General features: G+C 31.2%; 1 protein-coding gene across 8 annotated transcripts in view; it reads right to left on the bottom strand.

Moving 5' to 3' along the window:
- The window catches only part of LOC119599544 (RNA-binding protein fusilli), a 92,882-nt gene that overhangs the window by 24,440 nt on the left and 45,852 nt on the right, over positions 1-22,590 (bottom strand). For all 8 annotated transcript variants that reach the window (XM_037949332.1, XM_037949328.1, XM_037949335.1 and 5 more), the window contains exons 3-6: positions 18,570-19,022; positions 4,937-5,213; positions 4,769-4,858; positions 4,577-4,631 (exon numbers count right to left, since the gene is read on the bottom strand). In XM_037949332.1, coding sequence (XP_037805260.1) covers positions 4,577-4,631; positions 4,769-4,858; positions 4,937-5,213; positions 18,570-19,022 — 875 coding nt within the window. The remainder of the gene's footprint in view (positions 1-4,576; positions 4,632-4,768; positions 4,859-4,936; positions 5,214-18,569; positions 19,023-22,590) is intronic.

Below are 22,590 nucleotides of genomic sequence, written 5' to 3'. Positions count from 1 at the left end.
TCTTTTTTTTTTTTGTTGCTGAATCCCGTCAGTTGTATTTAGAGTGTAAATAGCTACTGCTGATTTCAAGATCTTTTTACACTTTTAAGCCAGAGAGCACGTTTCAAATAGATTTGACGCAAAGTAAAGTGTCATTCTTTAAAAATGAACAACAATAAAAAAAACAAAACACCAGTTCGATTTTCGAAATTTATTCCAATAAGTATGCAAGAGTATTTTGAACTATAATAAAAAAAAAGCACACATAAACAAAAGAATAGAGTAAAAACTAAGGTACCCGATACATTTGCTCAAACATAAGAGAACAGTGATGGTACAGGGACAGCAAAAGTACTTAAGTACTTTTTCTTTAAATATTTATTTGTCAAAATTAATGTAGAAGTACATTTTTAAAAAAATTCCGAAATTAAAGAATGATGTTTCTACGGTCTAGTTGTTAAACTAATATTCGAATACGTCATTGGACTTGTTTTTGGACTAGTTTATGGACTAGTCTATGAATTAGTTTATGGAATAATTTATGTACTAGTTTGTAGACTAGTCACTCAACTTATCTACGGTATATTCTGTAGAGTACTCTTTGGACTAGTTCATAGTCTAATCTATGGACTTGTTTTTGTTCTAGCTATTAAATCTTTGGACTACACTATAGACTAGATTATGGACTACAATGGACTAATTATTTTACTAGTGTTATTGACTTGGCTTTGGAAAAGTCTGTGAACAAGTCTAAGCACTAGTCCATGAAATATAGTCTAGTCCACGAACTATAGTGCAGAATATGGATTAGTATATATTAGTCTAGTCTATGGACTAGTATATAGCCTAGTCTCTTGACTAGAATATAGCCTAGTCTATGGACTAGTATATAGTCTAGTCTAAGAACCAGACTATGGATTACTCTATGGGCTAGTTTGTGGACTAATCTATAGACTGGTCTATAACTAAGTCTATGGACAATATGGTCTAATCATTTTACTAGTGTTATTGACTTGGCTTCGGAGTAACCTGTGAACAAGTCTATAGTCTAGTTTATGGACTAGTATATAGTCTAGTCTATGAATTAGACTATGGACTGTAATAGTTTGTGGACTAATATATAGAATGGTCTAAAACCTAGTCTATAGAGAAGTTTACGGATTAGTCTGTAGTCTAGTCTATGTACTAGAATATAGGACTGGTCTGTGATATAAATAAGTCTATAGTCTAGACTATGAACTAGTCATTGAATTACTGCATTGACCAGACTTTGGAATAGTGCATGGACTAGGCTCTGATCTATTAAAAGGTTTATGGGCCAGACCATTAACTAGTCTATGAACAAGTATACGGAATAATCATTTCGGAATAATCCGTTGAGTATAGACTTGTCTATGACTTAGTATATGAATTACACTGAATTACACATTATGGACTAGTCTGTAGTCTATTCTATGGACTAGAATATTGATACATATTGGCCTTGTCTGTGATCTATGAAAGAGGTATGGCTAATCCATGAACTAGTTATTATACTACTGTATTGACTAGACTTTAGAATAGTATGGACTAGTCTGTGATCTATTAATAGGTCTGTGGGCCAGTATATGTAACTAGTATACGGAATAATTTATGTTTTAGTTCATAGACCATGGACTAGTCTATGATCTAGTCTATGACCTTGTATAAGATCTAGACATTATGGACTATATACGAACTAGTTTATGGACTAGTCTATTGAATGGTCTCTGGTCAAATAATCTAAACTACTCCCATTCAACAAAGAATTTAAGTTATTAATTTAAAGCCGACTTCATCTTTACATAACAGTAAAACACTTACAGTTTCTTCTTCATAGGATCATTGCTGAGCCTATGACACCAAATTTTTAACCATCAAATATCATCCAGATTTTTCCCAATCCTAGAAAAAAGGTACCAATATTTTCAATAACAACCCCCCATCACTGATATCTGCACTGACTATGCATTTTTAAAACACCAAACCAAAACACTTAACTCTCGCTCTCTGTTTCCACCAAAACCTTCAAATATTACTCTTTAAAGAGAACATCACTCAACAATTGTTTATGTTTAAGAAACTAAGTGATCTTCTAAGCGATATGACGACTGCAAGCAAGTGTCATATTCTAGTCCGTTCTACATACATGTGTGAGTTTATATTTTTGTATATATAAGATTTTAACATGCTCTACTGATAATTATCAAGTGGTTGTTTGTTGTGTATTTGAAAACTTATATTATTGAGTTAAAATTTCTAATGCATATCCTAAGAGAAAAACTCTTTAACGAAGTCATAAATATATAAACTATATCGATTACTAAAAAAGATTATCTTTGGGGGAAAATAAATAATTCTTATCTTTAAAAACTAAATTTGACACTTTTTTTCATAAAAAATTATGTACATATGTATGTACTATTACTTAGTCAATTGTTGTACAAACAAAAATTTAAGAAAAAATTTGTATTGCTTTCGATATCATGTATTTAAAATTGTCAAATACTACTTGTTCGAGGGAATATTTGTTAGGGGAGTAGTATGATTTCCAATTAGAATTATTAAGTGCATTTTCAATAATGTTTGATTTAATTTAAGTTAAACAATATTAGCATTATAATGACAGTATATATTTTCATTAGTTACATATATATGTACATTTTTGAGCTATTTTTGTATAATGGACCCCTTAAAATTAAAGGTCCTTATAAATATCTAGTACAATCTAGAGTCATACTATGTTCATCCCTTTGCCTATTTTAAATACAACATGCGCTCCTTACAAATCCAAAAAAAAATGATATTAGCTAGCTAGCTAATAGATCCACTATCAGAGCTAGTATTGAACTGATATGAAAATAATTTGTGTTATAACAACACCGACTAAGCAGTTCGTCAAAGGATCAATGCTTCCGAAAAGTGCAGTCATTTCCACTAAAGTCTAACCACCTGGTTGTTTTTAATTCGTCTTTCGAATTTAAGAGAGTAAAGACAGTCGTCACTTTTCGTCTCCTTTGTATGCGACAGCGGAAATAGTCTTCACTTTACAGTCCCCAAGTAATCAAGAGAGTGGACCCTTAAAAAAAACCTTAAAAAGCAAAGCAAAAATATTCATTCTCATACATTGACTCTTTGTAATCTATGGAGTGACGATTGACTTCCTTCTACGACAAGCATACATATGTTAAACAAGTAGGAATGTATAATCGGGCATTACCGACATAAAAATAGATTTTATGAAGAATAGGTTATATAGGTCCATGGGTAATTATAGGCATATCCTTATAAATGTTGTTAGCGGGATTTAAGTTTAAAATAATGTTATTTATTTAGATTTATTGACCTTGAAGTGATTTTCTTAAGGGAACTTTATATGGCGGCTAGGGTCAAATGAGAGCGGATCATTAAGAAAATCGGCAGTATTAAGAATCCTATTGGGGTTGTATGGGGGCTAGGTGAAATAATGGACCGATTTCAAACATTTTTAGTTCCTTCGTCGATGAGCCAAGGAAAAAGTATGAGACCTGTAGGGTGCGCGCATGGACACATAAAGAAACTGATTGACAATAATGTCTGAGTGCCTATCTTAACGGTCTTGTTTCACAGTGGTCTTCTTCATACACTGGGTGACTTTAGAACGTTCTACAGGCCGCCTCCGAGTGGCTTCAACGTGGCAATTTTTGTACATGGTTTTGTCGGTCCAAGTACTAGCACGTTGCTGGAGTACTCAAGCTATCTAATCTCTTGCCAAGTGATCACGTTGGGGAATGACAGGTAGCAACAATACTACCCCGACAGGTGGAGAAGTGCAAGTCGAATCAGAAAGAAGGGGTAACGAAACCCCATCAAACGCACCCGATAAATATATAATCACGATGTATATCTCGATAGGATTCTCTCGGAGAGAGAATCCAGACATATACATATGGCATTTGGACATACCAACATTCTCTCTCCGCGAATTTGTGTATTAAACTACAGCCACTACGTGGATCCCTAAGGAACCTCAACTAACTGACCAATCAGGAAAAAGTCCTGCGGGCAACTGGATACCGATAGTATCAGATTATCTGGCACTCTGATTCCACCTCATGTCAAATCATTCCAAGGAAAGACCGAGAATATATTTGATTCTCACCAGTTTACAGTCCCGACAGACTAGATGTATTGTTAGCATTTCTATAACCCGGGATTACAATACAATACTGACGGTTAGACGGATATAGCTTAATTTACTCAGAAAGTGATTATGAGCCGATTTTAATACTTTAGCCAGTGACTAGGGATAAACCTTAATGGTCGGATCGGAACTGCTTCTCTAAACTGCTGGGATATTTTGTCGTGATGAAAGGGATTACGTGCACATCGTGGCAACAGCGTTCTATGCTTAAATATGGTTTTAAAGGAGTATACAAGTAAGGGTTTTTGACAAATTGGGTATCAAGTGGGGTATATAGCTAGTGCTCCTGCAATTTCTCTATCAATTCCTAGGTTATAAGCTTTTCAGTCTACACTGGTTTATATACTTAAAAGTATATTTATTCTAATATTAAAAATAAATCATAAAAACACTTACCAAATTCCTGGTTCTAACACTAAACTAACAGTTTCATTTGCGGTAAATTTATGACCTGCAATAACAAATATAAAATTTATTTTTATATTTTCTTTAACAAATAAAATACATAAATATTAAATAAACAAATAATAATAAACCCCATAAGGCAAACATATAAATATAAAATACAAATTCAATATTGATTATTACCTGCTTTAAGTAAATGTTGTATTGCCGAGACCATATCACGAGATTCGCGAATATAAAATTCATTATCATCCACACTAGTGATGTTCAGTTCTAAATGAAATAATATTTTTTTTAAATGTAATAACAAATTCTTCAAGTAAAATATTTTTATTAATTTTATTTATTTACCTTTCATTATTTCCCCGATACTTTGTGGTAGTGTTGTAGCGGGCATTTGTAATATTCTTTTAATATCTTTAACTGGCACCAGGGCTCTGGACAAATCACCGGATTTGTATATGGAAAATTCTTTGCGTAAATCCGAAAATCTATTATAGTATGAAGGCAGTGCGATTTCTTTGACACAGGCCTCGCGATGTAAACACTGACGCAGGGGCAATTGACCATCGGTTATGATTTTGAAATCAGTATCGTACAACGATAATGAACGTAAGTAATCATCGAACTATGTAAAAAGAGAAAAAAATTAATTACGATTTTTTTTATATTTATTAATCATTTGTTTATTTAAATATTTAAAGTTATTGTTTAGTTAACTGGTCTCGGGGTTATTAATAAATTTAATTTGAAAAATATTTATGGGCTTATAAATTACATACGCAAATAAGTGTTTAATTATAAATATACAAATTAGATTTTTAATTATTACTTTTTTATTTATATTAAAATTCTGAAAATATTTAATTCCAAGATTCTTAAAATAAAGTGATTATGCAATGCTGAAGGTAAATAGTCACTACATTGCGATAATCAAAAATATTGGCAATTCACTCCCTACATTGTCATGTTGAACTGACAGGTCCGGACCCCACCCTCCAAGGAACATGTTAGGAGACTTGTTATGTGTTAGTTCCTTCAACACAAAATAGAGACTTATTGTTCTGAACTAGAAAAGACATTAAGATCTTGCATTACATTTTCAAAATCGTTCACTCTTATATTGGGTCCGGCTATAAAAATTATACTATTTTGCCCACAATTGTTACAGTTTTAAAGCCTAAGTAACAGACCCCATAATAAAACTTTCCTAATAAAACAAAAATATCTAAAAATAACGGTGAATTTCACTTTCATTTTGTTCCTCCTTTAAAATCATATTAAATAATCTACAATTATTTTCTAACGACAATTTGTGTTTTCATGAAATTACGTTTTTTTTTTTTTGCGTAATTATTTTTCAACAATAAAATAAATTTTAAGAATATTGAGAAAGAAACAAAAACAATGACTATAAAAAAATTTTACAATATATTGTACATCCATAGAAAAAAAAACAAAAACGTTAGCTACACGTAGCCATTAATGCATTCTCAAGATTTTAGCAGCGTCATTTAACAATTTACACGCACGCATACAAAAAAATTATTTGTTTGAAAAACACAAGTACTTACGTAGTAATGGACGTATGTACGTGAAAATGTACTTGTAAGATAATCAACTGTCAAACTTAAATTAAAATCAAAACAAAGAAACTCTATCGCTAGAAACTTCAAAGCATCGATCGCTCTTGCAAACTTGCGAAAACATATTATTACACCGTAAAAAATGCGATTTGTATGCTTTAACTTTAATGTTGTAGAAAAAATTTGTGCAAAATTTATTAAGAAATTTTATATTTTTTGTAATTAGTTCAAAATTGTTAAATGTTAATAAAATATAGGAGAATTGATTCAAAACTGTACCGAAACAGTAGCCAATTTCGTATAACCTGTTCTGTTTTGTTCTGTTCTATCAGCAAAATACTTTTTTTCCCATTTTCTACCAGCATATGGGCCAAGAACGAATCTAGCCAATTTCGAATAATCTGTTCTGAAGTGAATCAGAACAGAGGGAGAGAGAGAGAGCAACTACGCTTTCATGTCTGGCCATATATTCTAGGTTTTGGTTTCAGCCAATGCTCGCTTTAAATTAATCTATTGCATTCAATATTGGTTTCCTTTAATGGTCTGGCCAGATTTTAGCAGCTCACATTAGATAGAACCTTTTTTTGGTACCAACAAATAGAGAGCATTCCTTAGTGCCATGGATATTTGACTTTGGAATCGATTCGGCTGCTTGATCGGACTACACATGCTATCACATATGCTTCGTGTTATAATCACGGATCAATTTATTATGACAAGTTATGATTCGCTGCAATAATTCGTATGTTATCCAGTTACAATCCCCAGATCTTCAAACTTTTTTGACTGTCAAAATTACCATTTCTGAACCATACAAATCATCCCTCGTAAGTTGAAACAATGCAACACATTTACCATTAACTTCGGTGAGTAATCGGCGCGCTTTAGGCATGCCTTGATGCCACATAATTCGGCATTTTTGAAGCAACAAAAACTTTGTTATTTAAGCTGGTGGTCCACACCACGCGTTCTACGCTCCTTCGCATTCTATGCGGCTGTCAAAAGAGTAGAATCAATGTTGTTGTGTGCTACAAGTTACAAGCGCAAAAGCGTAGGATGCCTTGACGTGTAGAATGCCTAAAGTAGATCTACTTTCTACTTCAGTATGTGTCATAAACGGTTAGTGTCAGCTGATTTTGACAATTTATATTATATTTTTAATGTGTAGTTATCAATTTTAATAAACTAAAACGCTAAGTTCATTGTAAATAAAGCAAAAAATTTAGGCTGAAGAAGCGTAGCATGTAACTTGATGCATAGGATGCAAAAGAAGGTATGAAAAGCACGAAATGCTTTGCCGCGAAGACGCGTAGTGTGGACCTCCAGCTTTACACTATAACGTTCAATAACTAATTAAGAATAAATGACATCGAAATGAGGGAGTAACAAGAATGTCAATGTGCTTAACATGAACACCTGCCTTAACGGCCTTATTTCACGGTGGTCTTTTTCAACCACTGGGTGGACTTAAACGGTCCTTCAATGAAGAAATCAGGTAGCAATTCTTTGTACATGGCTTTAACGGTCCATGCACAAGCACTTTGCTCAAGTACTCGAGCTGTCCAATCTCTTACCATAGCAGTCCCGTTGCGGAATGACAGGTAGCGTGAGATCAATCCCAATGCATACCTCGACAAGAAAAAAGCAATCGATCTTCCGGTATCTTACTACGGAAGGTGACCACCCTCTTGATGTCATGAAAGATGGCATTATTTAAAATGCAATCCCCATTAACTAATGACGCAAAGCCCGCGCAACCTCGAGTCGGAAATAGCACTTAGGGACACTGTTGCCAGATTTGACGATTTATCGTCATTTTGACGATTTTCACTGTCAAAAATGGCCTGTTGACGATTTGACGATTTTAACTCTAAATTTGACGATTTTTTAAAATAGGATTTTTGTACTAATTTTAATACATTTTATCATTTTTCTGCCTATAATTTTTAAGAATGTCGATGTATTTAGAATATCCAATGAAAATGTTAAGAAAATAAAACATTATAATGTTTTAGATAATGTCCATTGATCGAATGATTTAAGTAATAAGAACTCAAAAATGTTTGAGAATTTCTCTTTTTTTTTTTGAGCCAGCACTTAGGGGTTATTGGATCTAGAATAATTGGTAGTGGGAAGAAGGATAGAGGAAGTAGTTTTTTTGGACATTTGATTTAAAGGAGGAAATTTGTTTTGCATACGAATAATTAAAACATCTAATATACATACATTTACTAGAGATCATACCAAGTTAGTTTGCAAGAACTCAATGTAAAGTATTTTAAATCATATTTGCCAAATTAAACAGATAATAAACAAATGCATTCGTAATTCAGCTCTGGGGGGAGGAAGATCGTCGTGTGTCGTTGCCATTATCGCTTAAGGGGAATAACGACGTCCTTTTTGCTCCGCCTTCGAGAGTTTTACGTTTCAAACCGCATTGGTCAAATGTGTGACGTCGAATAACTGTATCGAGTTACAGTTTTTTGAAGAGCATGTTGACCATATGTATTCGTGTTAACTTAACCTATGTTTTAATTTTGATTATTGTGGAGAACCAAAAAACTCAATTTGGTATTCCGTCCAGTCGTACTGGAATAATTGGTGTTGACGTTATAATCTTTCGATTCGCCCAAGAAGTCCTAGCTGCAGATGCAGCTAAGCAAACTTAAAGTACAAACAAACAAACAAAACTAAAATCTATCGAAATTTATAAAAATTTCTCGATAGTTGAAATAATTACTATAAAATAGTAAAAATACCATCAAACATGTATATTATATAAATGGAAAATAGCTTTGACGATTTAATGACGATTTCGAAAAATCAGTTGACGATTTTGACGATTTTTTCCTCGAAATTTGACGATTTTACACCCAAATCATCTGGCAACTATGCTTAGGGACAAATTGGTAGACTGAATCACGGCCTCTATAATAACTTGACAAGACTTATTTCAGTGGTCATTAGGACCTACTGCTTTGTGCTAAGCATGATTAGAGTAAACTCCAAATATACCCTACCACGAAGGAAAATTGCCGATAAAACAAAGATTAAACATCCGCCACTCAACCGCTCAAAAACCATTAATGATACTTAAGTATGCAGCAAAACTCTAAACCATCTTCTTCATCCCACCGTTATCATCAACTTTTCAACCTTTGCACTCCATCCATCTTACAACACTTTCATATCTTTCAACACAACCGTCTAGGCCAACCATCCATCTCTTCCATCAATCACATCATATCCAACAGTCAGCACAGCATTTTAATGTTTAATCTCTGAATTATCAGCTCATTCTCAACATTTTATTGCACAACCACCCCCCCCCTGTGGTTTGTACCTTTCCTTTGAACGATAACAGAAATATATCTTGAAATGTTATTACTTCACCATGAATCAAAATCCAACCAACTTTTTGTTAAAATTACTTTTTACTAGACGTGGACTAGTATAATAACATTTATATGGTCTAGTTTATTAAAAAGTCTAGGGACTAGTCTATTTACTAGTCATTATACACTAAAGTAGTCAATTGTATAGTCTAAGGTCTAGTCTATAGACTAGTTAATTGTCTAATTTATAGACTACTCTATTGTCTAGCCCATGGAAACACAATATACTTTCTAGTTTTATGACTAATCCATGGGCTAATACATATGAACTGTTTATTTTGAAAGTTATATGAGTCCACTTTCCAAAAAAAAAATAGTTAAGGATGGACTTAGAGATTATTATATAGGATCACTTAATAAAAAACAGTTCATATAAATATGAGTCAAAATTATGGGATTTTACTGAACCAGTTATGCTCAAAATTTGGGATTTTTTGGACGTAATACCTTAGAATTTTCCAATCAATGTTCATGAGGGATGTTATATCTGGAATACTATTACTTGCAAGATAAGTGGATCTAATTTTGGCGAAAGCCTAACAATGTCAAAGAAAGTGCTTCAGAGTATTACTGTTCTCTCTACATGCTGAATACGCACGTCCAATTTTGTATGGCTGTGTTCGTATTCCTTTGTGTTCACTCAGACTTCGTACCATCATACTAACCTCAGACTTTCTAATTTTGAGTAGACTTCTCTCCCTGGTCTCTTTAAGGCCACTACATTGGATCTTTGTGGTTCTACCGTTTCATTATTCTAAGAGGACTTATGGGTTTCTCTCACCTTTTTTAAGTCTGCTCTCGATGCGTCTCCCCATAGGATCTTTGCGGTCCTAAGGTTTCATTACTGTAAGACCCTTATGGCTTGCCTCAAATAGTTTTGCGTTCGTCAGGCTAACTACCTCGAGCTCCCTTTTCTTAAAGTTATTACAATCGCTCTTCCGTTGCCGATTACTCCCGAGTGGCCTGGTACCCATATATTGTAAATAATACCTCTGGGAGAGTATTCGGTTAGAGACTTCTTAGAATCCAATACGGTCTTGATTTAACTTTATCACCTGATATCGCCCTAATTGATTTCTGGCTGTCGGTAAATATGAAAATATGTCGTTCTAAATTGAAGATCAAGTTATTATGGATGCCGGTGCTAAAAAAGTTTTGAACTAACATTAAATTAGACGAAAATTACAAATAAGGTCCGAACAAAGATAGAATGTAGTACCCACCCAATCTAATTATAGATCAAATTAACAAACTCAGTTGAACCATACAGATCGGATATAAAAGAATGGTAAATGGAAGTCAGATTACTGGCAAATTCTAATCGAATGATATGTATGATTTACATATTTTCCTATACAATTTAACCTAACAAGAAAATTCCCCAAATAACTATTTAATTTTGAAATTTACACTATTTGCCACATATTTTCCATGTCGTCATTATAGTTTTACAACACACGAGTAATATTTGTATTTAATATTTTTACTTTTCTATATTTTTTTTGCAAAATTTTCAAATATTTACACAGACCATATTGTGTTATTAGATTTAAATAAAACAAAATCTATTTACGTTGATTTTCTAATATTTGTTTGTTAAATCAATTAGAAAACCACTACAAAATAACGTGTTAAATAATAAAAAAAAATATTGCTGGAGATGGATGTGGTTGGTTGTGTCAACGTTAATGAAGATGATGATAATGCACTTGCAACATTAGACAGCAAATGTGCAACATATTTGTTTCCACAAACGAGATACTTAAGGATCAATATAGAGTTTCTTGGTTTGTTTAAGGAAAACTTGAGCTGTTTTGTTTTATTAAAAGCAAATAGCAACAAATTAAGATTTTAAAACTGTTGTTGTTTTTCATAGTTATTTTATTATTATTTTTACTAAATATTTGTTTATTTATCTAAGTTTTAAAACGGCGAGTGTTTCTGTTAGTAACTTATTTAAATGCACTTTATAGGTGATGAATTTGTGTCAGCAACACTTCAATTTGATGTATTTGCATATAAAATTCATAATATTTGAAATATGTTTTCATACTCGTGTATTTAGACAATTTGACGTACTGTCTGTCTGTCGGTCTGTTTATATGGGTGTTGTGTTGTAATGTTTGTAATTTAATTATTATGTCAAGGTTTTTTTTTAAGTTTTAACTTTCAGAGAATCTATTCTCTTTTGAAAGTTATTAACATGTCATCTTTTGTTTTAATATCATCATCATTATTATTTACAAAAAAAATTCATACAATAAACATATAAAAATCCATAAAACCGTATGAGTATATCTCAAAAATACAAAAAAAAAAAGATTAATAAAAAAAATATTTAATCGGATAATAATCAGCATTAAGAAATCTGCAACATTCATTGCCAATTTGTATTACTTCAACAGATCGTACGAGTAAATATGTTTTCTACTTGTTTCTTATAATTTTTATTAAAAATGTTTACATGACACCTGTTACTCATACCTAAAGTAAAAACTCCCCTTTCAATCTGATCACTACTAAGATAATAATGAAGGACTTATAGGAAGTTAATATGAAACAAATTGTTACAAGTTGTTCATCTTTATCAATTATAAATTCATATTTTGCCTAAAACCTTTTCATGTTTTTGGTATGTCTGTTAGAAATCAATGAAAGTATGAAATATTACTGTGGAATAGTACTGGCAAATTAAGCCAATTTTCATTATTAGATACATTACTTTTTATTATGGGTACTACTCAATCAATACTACTTCAAACTGTCAAAGAGTTAATAAAGTTTAAAATAACAAACAATTTTAAAAATTTAAATCGAAAATTTTTACATAAAGCAAAATTAGTTTATATATGGTAATATTCCATCTTTTAGTGAAACGGTTAGACAATGAATCATATTTTAGTAGAAACTGTCAAAATATCGGATATAAAATGGTCGATTATAAAAGTATTATAATTCTCTTATAAAGCAGTTTTTCTTGACTACAAAGAGCTTCAGTTGAATCATGTCAAATATTCTGAATATTCTGGATATAATTTTTGTTTTCTGGTATATATATAGGTTTGTGCTGATGTTTGTAACGTACAAAAATAATCGGCTTAGAATCATTTTCTGAGCCGTCCGTTCAATCAAAACTTATAATCAAACTACAGGTATGAAGATAATTCATTGAAATTTGGTACATAATCTTCTATAGTCCCATGGACGAAGCCTATTGAAAATGATTAAGATCGGTCTATTATTTCACCTAGCCCTCATACAACTGAACCCGGAATAGGACTTGTAAACCTTGTAATCAAACTACAGGTGGCAATTTTGAAGATAATTCAGTGACTATTAAAAATTGTCTATTATTTCACCTCGAACAGGGTTTATAAGTTTATAATTATGTTTAATATACTCGTATCTCGACAAAAAGCTGCAAAACTAAGTACTATACTAGCCTTGATGAACCTCATGAATTTTATAATTATAGCGCCTAGCCCCTATACAAAGCCCCCTTCAAAGTATGACTTAAATATCCACAATTTTATTCAACAATAAATGGCTTAAGTATATTTGAGGCAAGGTACAATTCTACTTAAATCTGAAGTCAGATTCGAATTGAGTACTACTTATGCGTTATTATACCCTACACCACTATAGTGGTCCGTCCGTCCGTCCATCTGTCCGGCTGGCTGGCTGTCCATGTAAACCTTGTGCGCAAGGTACAGGCCGCAATTTTCAAGATAATTTGATGAAATTTGGACCAAACATGTTTTTGGCACAGGGACGAAGCCTATTGAAAATGGTTGAAATCGGTCCATTATTTCATCTAGCCATACAACCGTACCTCCCGATTTGGGCTTTTTATGCCATAATTACGTCAAATATACTATTTATTATCTCTCTAAAAATTGGCACAAATATGTTTTATATAAGTATAAATGACACTGCAGATTTTCGTAATGATCGGCCCTTATTTGACCCTATCCCCCCTAAAAACTTCAAAAAATGTCTTAAACGTCTAAAATGTACTTGTAACCATTTGTATTGCAATGAAACTCAGCATAACTAACTGTTATTTAAAAATATATCCTTTTCCCATATTGAATGAGTATCGGCCCAAGTTTGACCTATACTCCTATATAATTATATATTTATATTTAGAAAATTCGTTTTTTTTTTATCAATAAATTGCTTAAATACTTAGGAATTAAGGTAAAATTCAACATAAAAGTTTCTTTATGAAAAATTATTTTTTTTAAAATATACTCATGGTATGATACTTGTTACTGTTAAAGTTATTTTTCAAAGGTCAAATATGGCCCAACCAACACATGAAAATATAATTCCTATGTGGATGACTTTGCGGTAGCAGTTTGGAGGTTTCATCTGGGTATGATATCTCAAAGGCTCAAAGATGCTTACAAGATACTAAGTCGATTAAGCATCAACAGTTAACTGGGTGTAAATCCACTGCACCAGCTAAAAGGGTTTTAACTCTCACTTTCACATAATAACCTATTCATAATATTAAACTAGTCCTATCTAAATGAGTCATTGTTTGGTGGAAAGCTCTAGACAGGAACTCTAACTGTATAATACTTGAAAAAGATCTGAGGAATATGTCAATCTTTATAACAGAATCACTGAGAACAACATCGACAAATTCTTTGATAAACTGGATTCCTACTTAACTTGTTTGCAAATAAAATAAACAATAGGCGTTGCAACGGATACGCGAGTATAACAAGTCTTTCTAATAATATCGAATATTGTACTCCTAAACCCATTTTCCACAAGAATTTCGGTTTTATTAACTCGGAAGAAAGGAGATCACACTCCAACCTACATTTCCGTGTATACAGATGGTTCGCAAAAAGTTGAGAATTGGAAACTGTATTTTCATCCTTAAACTCGCGATCAGAATAACCTTTGGGATTCAGAATGCCTGTGGCCCATTATAACCTGAAATATCAGCTATAAAAAGAACAGAAGATTGGCGTAAGAATATCAGAATATGGAATAGAGATATTTCAATCTTAACCGATAGTCAAGCTACAGTCAAATACCTAGAATCAAATCTAAGAATGTTGGACATCCTTAGACTAGATGGCAAGACAACAGTCATATTCAAAGGTTTACGGAGGCACTGGAATTCGATGGGCAAATGTGTAGCAAATAAATTAGCGAAAATAAATGACTCAATGTCCACTGACTACTGTTGCGGAATACCCCTTAAATGGAGAAAAATATTTCCTATTAATTTCCTCAATTTCATTTTCTGAGCCGATTTAGCTATGTCCGTCCACCTGTCCGTCCGCCTCAGCTTGTAATCAAACTACTGGTCGCATTTTTAAAGATAATTCAATGAAATTTGGTACATGATCTTCTATTATACCAAAACAAAGTCTATTGAAAATGGTTCAAATCGGTCTACTATTTCTCCTAGACCTCATACAACTGAACCCCACCGAAAAGGGCTTTTGAGCTTATAATTATGGTTAATATACTCTTATCTCGATAAAAAGCGTTACAACTAAGTTTCATACTATAACCTCAATAACCCCGATGAATTTCGTAATGGTCGGTCTCGATTTGGCCCTAGAAAATTACTTAAATATCCAAAATTTCCCTAAAATGGCTAATGTCGTGATGAAATTCAGCATAAATACATATTATGTTGCCGTAAATTCATCCGCTAAATTTTGTGAGTAACGGTTCCTTTTTCCTCCAAACCCCCATATAAAGCCTCTTTCAGAATATGAGTTTTTTATCAAAAAATTGCTTAGGTATATGGGAGGTAAGGTACAAATCAACTTAAATGCGAAAGTCAATTCTATTTGACTTCCATCGATAACACAGACCGTCTAAATTTGAAAAAAAAATCTGAGACTTTTTTAAAGGATTGAAGCTTTCAAGCTTTAGGTGAAGATAATTCGAAAAATAATTAAAGAAGTTGATGAGCCATTATTTTAAACTTTCAAATAGAATTTTATAACTACATGTTATTACGTCACACAAAGGACTAAAAATGCTCTTTTTTCAAAGACACGATATCTCGAATCCCTGATGTGATGTATAAATACTGAGGTCAGATTCGCAGCTCAAACTTTTAGGCAAATATACTTAATTCTCTGGGATAAAAATTTATCGGCACGTGTTATCCATGTACATCTCACTTTCTTTGGTCTGTGTGTAATATATTTACAGATATCACAAAGGGATCATTAGGATTCGATTTAAAAAAATATACATATGGGGAATTTCATGTCAAGTGACCCAACTTTAAAAATCGATGTCTTCCGATTTGCATGAAATTTGCAACAAAGTTAGTCTTTTGGACAATTTTTTCTAGGACCAATAGGTGAAAAGTTACAGTCATTTGAATAAAACCATGTATGACCAAAATGTCCAACTTTAACCCTCTCTAAGTCTGGCAGTTCTTGACCGATAGAGCTGAAAATGTGTGTAAATTTGGTGCAAATTTTGTCAAAATCGATGTTTTTGAGTTGGGTCACTTGATATGAATTGCCTGTATAATTCGGTTTGTAATTTTGAGATATTACGAGTTCAGTTTATAACTACATATTTCACAGTCCTTCAAACATTTGTATTGCATTTAATCAAAGTAACGGTGGTAGTAGACATTATATTGCTGATTCATATTTGTTTAAAGTATTCATATATTTATCAATTACAAATTGTACTAATAACTAATAAATAAAACTAAAAACATTTAATAATATTTTAATATTAATTAAAATAATTCTACATTAAGTACTTTGCAATAAATGACATTGCAATAAAGAATTGTTAAAAAAGAATATATTTGTATTTGTTCTTATTTGATATAAATTTTAAAATCACAATGTGTTTGCACTTTTTCTCCCTAGAGTTGGACGATAATTTTAAAAACAAATTTAAAGTTGTTAAAAATAAATAAGAATTTTGATATTTACAAATCTGTGGTATAAATACTACGTATGCAATCCGTATGCATGAGCTAATTTTAGCATTAAATAATAGCTTTTTAAACATAACAAGTTTTCAGTAACCTATTAACAATTGATTAAAATATAGTATATCGAGGGTCTATATTCATTCTCTATATTCTCTATCTGTCATTTTCATGTTTGCTTTCAACTTTAGCAACAATTTCCTTACAACTATTTTCCTTATAAATCACAATCGCTTAATTATTATTTTGCATTAAAGATTTTTAATTAAAATTAGTTTCATAGCTACTTTTAGCAACATCTTTCATCATTGCCAAAGTCCAATGTTTAAAGTTCAGTAGTATACATATACACAATAAGTTAAGAAATGAACAAAATATATTAATATAACGATATTTAAACAAATACTATAGTCGTAATCGCACAATAAAAAAACATTAAAAAAAATATTAAAAACTTGTTAATTGTTTATACTTGTATTTGCACTCGCTATAAATGTTTGAAAGAATTAAAAAAAAATGTAAGTGTAAAAAACAAACATCATCCAGTGGGGCTTTTTTAATCTAATCTTAATGATAAGAACCCAGAGTTTATATAGACGACGAATTTGCTTATTAACATTAACAAATAATAATTTATTTACGTGATTAAACTTTAAAGAAGTTGCATTTAGAAAATTGTTAATAATAGCACTAAATGTAGATTTGTGTAATGAAGATGGATTTTTAATTAGAATGAAATAGTTCTTAGAAAAACTTGTAATCATTTAAGATGAAAACTACAATAGAAACGTGAGACATGACACGTTTTTGAGCCACATTCGACGGGTCTATAGCACCCTTAAGGGAAGGTCTACTTCATGTTGTTGTTAAATTGCACATTGACAAATTCATATTTGAATCCAGCTCTCTAATAAAGTCCCATTAAGAAACTAAGTTTATCTTTTTTTAAACTTTTAATTTTACTTTTAAAAAGAGTACGATCTATAATTACTCCAGGACCCCAAAGAGTACTTCGTTCCGAAAATTATTCTATTAGAGTTCAGTATAGGAGTCTAATCCAAAAACTTCCTTAGAATGAATATTATTGGTATGACACAATACGGTCATCATATAGCAATCTGTACTTCTTACAGTAATCGCTCTAAAATTTGTCATAGGTAATGTTGTAGAGTATGGCGGACATGGGCCATATTGGACCCAATACCCCATATAAAGTATCCTTCGAAAAATAACTTTATCTATCATAAATTTCTTAAAGATATCATTATAACGTTAAAATTCTACAAAAACAAGTTCTATAAGAGCTAAAATCTCTTTAGCTCTATATTTCATATGGTTCGGAACATAATTGATCATATTCCTTCCATATAACCGTCTTAAGAAATCAGCATATTATCAATAACTCGTGTAAAAATTATGGAATTTAGATAAAATTCGACAAAAAAAAGATTCGTTTGTATGATAGATCATTCAAAAATAGGGGTCCGCAAGATTGAAAATGACTTCAAAACTGTCCATTAATACTATAATCGGAACTAGTTACAGTGAACATTAGATAGATTGTCCGGAAAGTTCTTCAAATATACGAGACATTATAACTCTGGCGTATACACCTATTCTGCCAACTCAACTTATGGAGTATAAGGAGTATCACAATTTCTAGACATTGACCATATCTTTGAATTGGGATCCGAAAAGCAAAGAACGATGGAAATCCTTGGTGCAGGACACGGGCCATGATTAACGCAAGTCCATATAAATGGCTGCAGTTCGAAAATCAATCTGATGTTCATTAATATGAATATAAAACTATGTATAATTATGCTAAATGAGTTAAAGGTGTTAACTAATTACGAGTCCAAAATTAACTTTTGATTCTTGACACCTGCTTTGATTCGGAATACATATAATATATGAGTAAATCCGTAAAGATCCGAGAGTAATTTATTAGATAAGTTTATGAAAACTTCTCCATGGATCTTAATTATAATTAAGACCCATTGTTCTACAAACAACTAAAGAAAATATTACTAAAGAAAGTTTTATAAAAAAAAACTCACCTCCTCGATAGCTTCCTGTAGTGGCTTTCCAGCAGCCTGAGCAACAGCAATTGGAAGTTCGATAATATCGACAGGTGCCAACGAAGTTGGTCCATTTGTGATAATATTATTATTATTAACAATTGTATTGTTATTATTGATGGTTGTAGCCGATGTCGGTGTTGATGGAATGCTGGTATTAGAGGCGTTAATGTTATTATTGTTGTTGTTGTTAGTGGTCGTGGGTGAAGTTGGCGTTGAACTATTATTTGTGATGTTTAAGGAATTTATACTGTTGTTTGTTGAATTTAAATTATTACTACTGCTACAACTGCTGTTATTAACAGAGTCGGCATATGTGATAGCCAGTGGTGGTGATGAGGCGGTATTTGAGGCATCCGAAGATGTTGATGTTGTACGATCCTTAACAAAGGTACCCTCGGGACGTACTAGAATTTGTTTGGTACCAATTATCTGGAAATAAATGAAAAAAGAAATAAATTTTTAATAAAAAATTTCATTATTAATTCTTATAATAGTTTTAACATTAAAGTTTAATAAAATCCGTTATAATAACGTTGTTTATCTATATAAAATAAACATAAGTAGCCTGACCTAATTATCTTTGCAAATTAACTAGTTGTTTTTGTATGTGGGCTTAAGTTATTGTTTAAGTATTATGGGTTTTTAGAGTCATAATTCTAATCAGTTTTCAGTTTTTTTGTTGTAAATTTATTAATAGTTTAAGATAATTTTTGTTTGAGAATTTTATAAATAAATTAAAGAATATTTTTTTATACAGTATTAATTTGTTTAAAATTTGTTATTTAAATTAAAGCTTATTTGATCACATTTAAGGTTTAATAGTTATCGTTTAAGCTTCTGTTTATAAAAAAACAAACTTTTGGTGTTTTGGAATGTTTAGAGATATTTTGTCTTTTAAGTGGAATATTGATAGACCTTTAAAGTACTTAAAAATTCCATAATAAAGCTAAACTATGGTCTATACTATTGATTCATTGATTAGAAGATGGTTTAGTCTATTCACTAGACTATAGTCTAGAAAATTATCTGGACTATGATTCAGTCTATGGTCTAGTCAGTAAACTAGTCGATGGTCTTTCGAGTCTATTAACTAAACTATGGTCTTGTACACTAACTAGACTATGATCTAGTCTATTAACTAGACTATGGTCCAGTCTATTAACTAGACTATGGTCTAGTCTATTAACTAACTAATCTATGATCTAGTCTATTGACTAGACTGTGGTCTAGTCTATTGACTATACTATAGTCTAGTCTATTAACTATACTATGGTCTAGTCTATTAACTATATTATGGTCTAGTCTACTGACTATACTATAGTCTAGTCTATTAAGTAGGCTATGGTCTAGTCTATTAACTAGACTATGGTCTAGTCTATTAACTAAGCTATGGTCTAGTCTATTAACTAGACTATGGTCTAGTCTATTAACTGTACTATGGTCTAGTCTATAAACTATATTATGGTCTAGTCTACTATACTATAGTCTATTAACTAGACTATGGTCTAGTCTATTAACTAGACTATGGTCTATTAACTAGACTATGGTCTATTAACTAGACTATGGTCTATTAACTAGACTTTGGTCTAGTCTATTAGTTAGCCTATGGTCTATAAACTATACTATAGTCTAGTCTATTAACTGTACCGTAGTCTAGTCTATTAACTTGACTATGGTCTAGTCTATTAACTAGACTATGGTCTATTAACTATACTATAGTCTAGTTTATTAACTAGAATATGGTCTAGTCTATTAACTAGACTATGGTCTAGTCTATTAACTAGACTATGGTCTAGTCAATTAACTATACTATGTTCTAGTCTATTGACTATACTATAGTCTAGTCTATTAACTAGACTATGGTCTAGTCTATTAACTAGACTATGGTCTAGTCTATAAGTTAGACTATGGTCTAGTCAATTAACTATACTATGATCTAGTCTATTGACTATACTATAGTCGAGTCTATTAACTATAATATGACCTAGTCTATTAACTAGACTATGGTCTAGTCTATTAACTAGACTATGGTCTAGTCAATTAACTATACTTTGTTCTAGTCTATTAACTATACTTTAGTCTAGTCTATTAAGAAGACTATGGTCTAGTCTATTAACTAGACTATGGTCAAGTCTATTAATAGACTAGACTACGGTCTAATCTATTAACTAGTCAATGTGTCTAGTCTATTAACTAGACTATGGTCTAGTCTACTAACAAGACTAGGGTCTAGCCTATTAACTAGACTATGGTCTAGACTATGGTCTAGTTTATTAACTAGATTATGGTCTAGTCTAAACTATGGTTTAGTCTGTTAACTAGACTCTGGTCTATTAACTAGACTATGCTCTAGTCTATTAACTAAACTATGATCTAGTCTATTAACTAGACTATGGTCTATGCTAAGCTATGGCCTAGTCTATTGACGAGATTATTAAGAAGTCTATTGACGGACTAGTCAATGTACTAGATCATAAACTAATTTACTGTCTAGTATATAGACTAGTCTATTAACTAAACTAATATCTAATCCATTAACTAGTCCAATAGAAGTCTATTGACCAATCTATTAACTATTCGATTACTTATTCTATGAACGAGAATATTGACTAAGAGATAGTCTTAGAACTATTGATTAATGTAAGGTTTGTCTATAGACTATTCCATTGACTAGTCTATGAACTAAATAAATAATTTAATTGTTTTAATAAATTCCAAAAGGATCAATCCATAATAAACTAAGTCCATTTATAGAACCAACTTCTGAAAATAATTTTAAATTAAAGAATCATATAAATAACACTTTTACTTGTATAAGTTATTACATGTATAGAGGTGTAATGTTATAATTTCCATTTCCGTTAATACCAAACAAACAAACAAACAAAAATTAAAAGTAAGAAAACATTTGAAATCAAAACCAAGTGGAAAAGATTTGCAAACGGAAAAATTGTTATAATAAAATTAATTTAATTAAAATTTTCCTAATGTTTGTGTTTGCTGGGTAAGTAAATAGTCCATGAATAAAATTGTTCAGCTAGTATCAAGTGTTTTATTTAAAATTATATATATTTTGAATTGAAAGACAATACATACAAATATATGTCTTTTATATAAAACTTACATACATTCAAACAAATAAAATAAATTACGTTGAATTGTATTCAAAAACAGAAAAAGACGAAGACAATTTAAATTCAATTTGGTATGAAATTTATACAGAAACCAACTGGACTTGTTTGATCCAAGGGGACGACATGCAAATAGCTGAGGTGTTTTCTTTTTTTGTTTCTTTTCTTTTTATAACGTATAATAATTTTGTACAGGTTTAACCCCAAAAATCGAAACGACAATAAGCGTCTAAAATAGAATATTTTTTTTTTCTTACATTCAGAACAAATTGAAACTGTTTTATTTTTGTTATTTAATTGAAAATCGCTTTAAAAAAACTGATCGCAAAAGTCATAAATATTTCATTATTTAATGAAAACATTACATTTGAAAAATATTCTTATTTTTTTATATATATTGTAGATATGTATTTCTGAATATATATAAAGGTATTATAACAGCTCTTTCGATTTCAATGTGGAATTTAAACGGAAATATTTATTGTACATTGACGTTGACAAAAATATTCCTTAACGAAATGTAAAGTGACGTAAAAAAAAGTAAATACAAAAACAATTGATTGGTTTTTTTATATAATATTTTAAATTAAACTGTAGAAACTTGTGTATCCTGATATGTAACCGCAATTATATAAATAATTTTTATTTTATAACTTTGTATAAAATAATATAAACAATTTGTCTGTTTTAAGTTAAAAAAGTGATTTAATCATTTATAAATATAAATAAGAAATCGTTTCAGTCCCCATTTGCTACTAATCATATTTTACACCTACAGAATTTGGAGGATTATTGGCCGACTTCTTCGACTAATTTTGATGACAACTAATCAGTTGCGCATCTCAAAAAAGTCACGAAAATGTTTC

Source organism: Lucilia sericata, unplaced genomic scaffold (genome assembly GCF_015586225.1).
Source record: "Lucilia sericata isolate MDLA Ls3-8-SP2 unplaced genomic scaffold, ASM1558622v1 Contig000080F_arrow, whole genome shotgun sequence".
In the NCBI taxonomy this organism is placed as follows: Eukaryota; Metazoa; Arthropoda; class Insecta; order Diptera; family Calliphoridae; genus Lucilia; species Lucilia sericata.
This window is presented reverse-complemented; position numbering and strand designations above follow the sequence as displayed.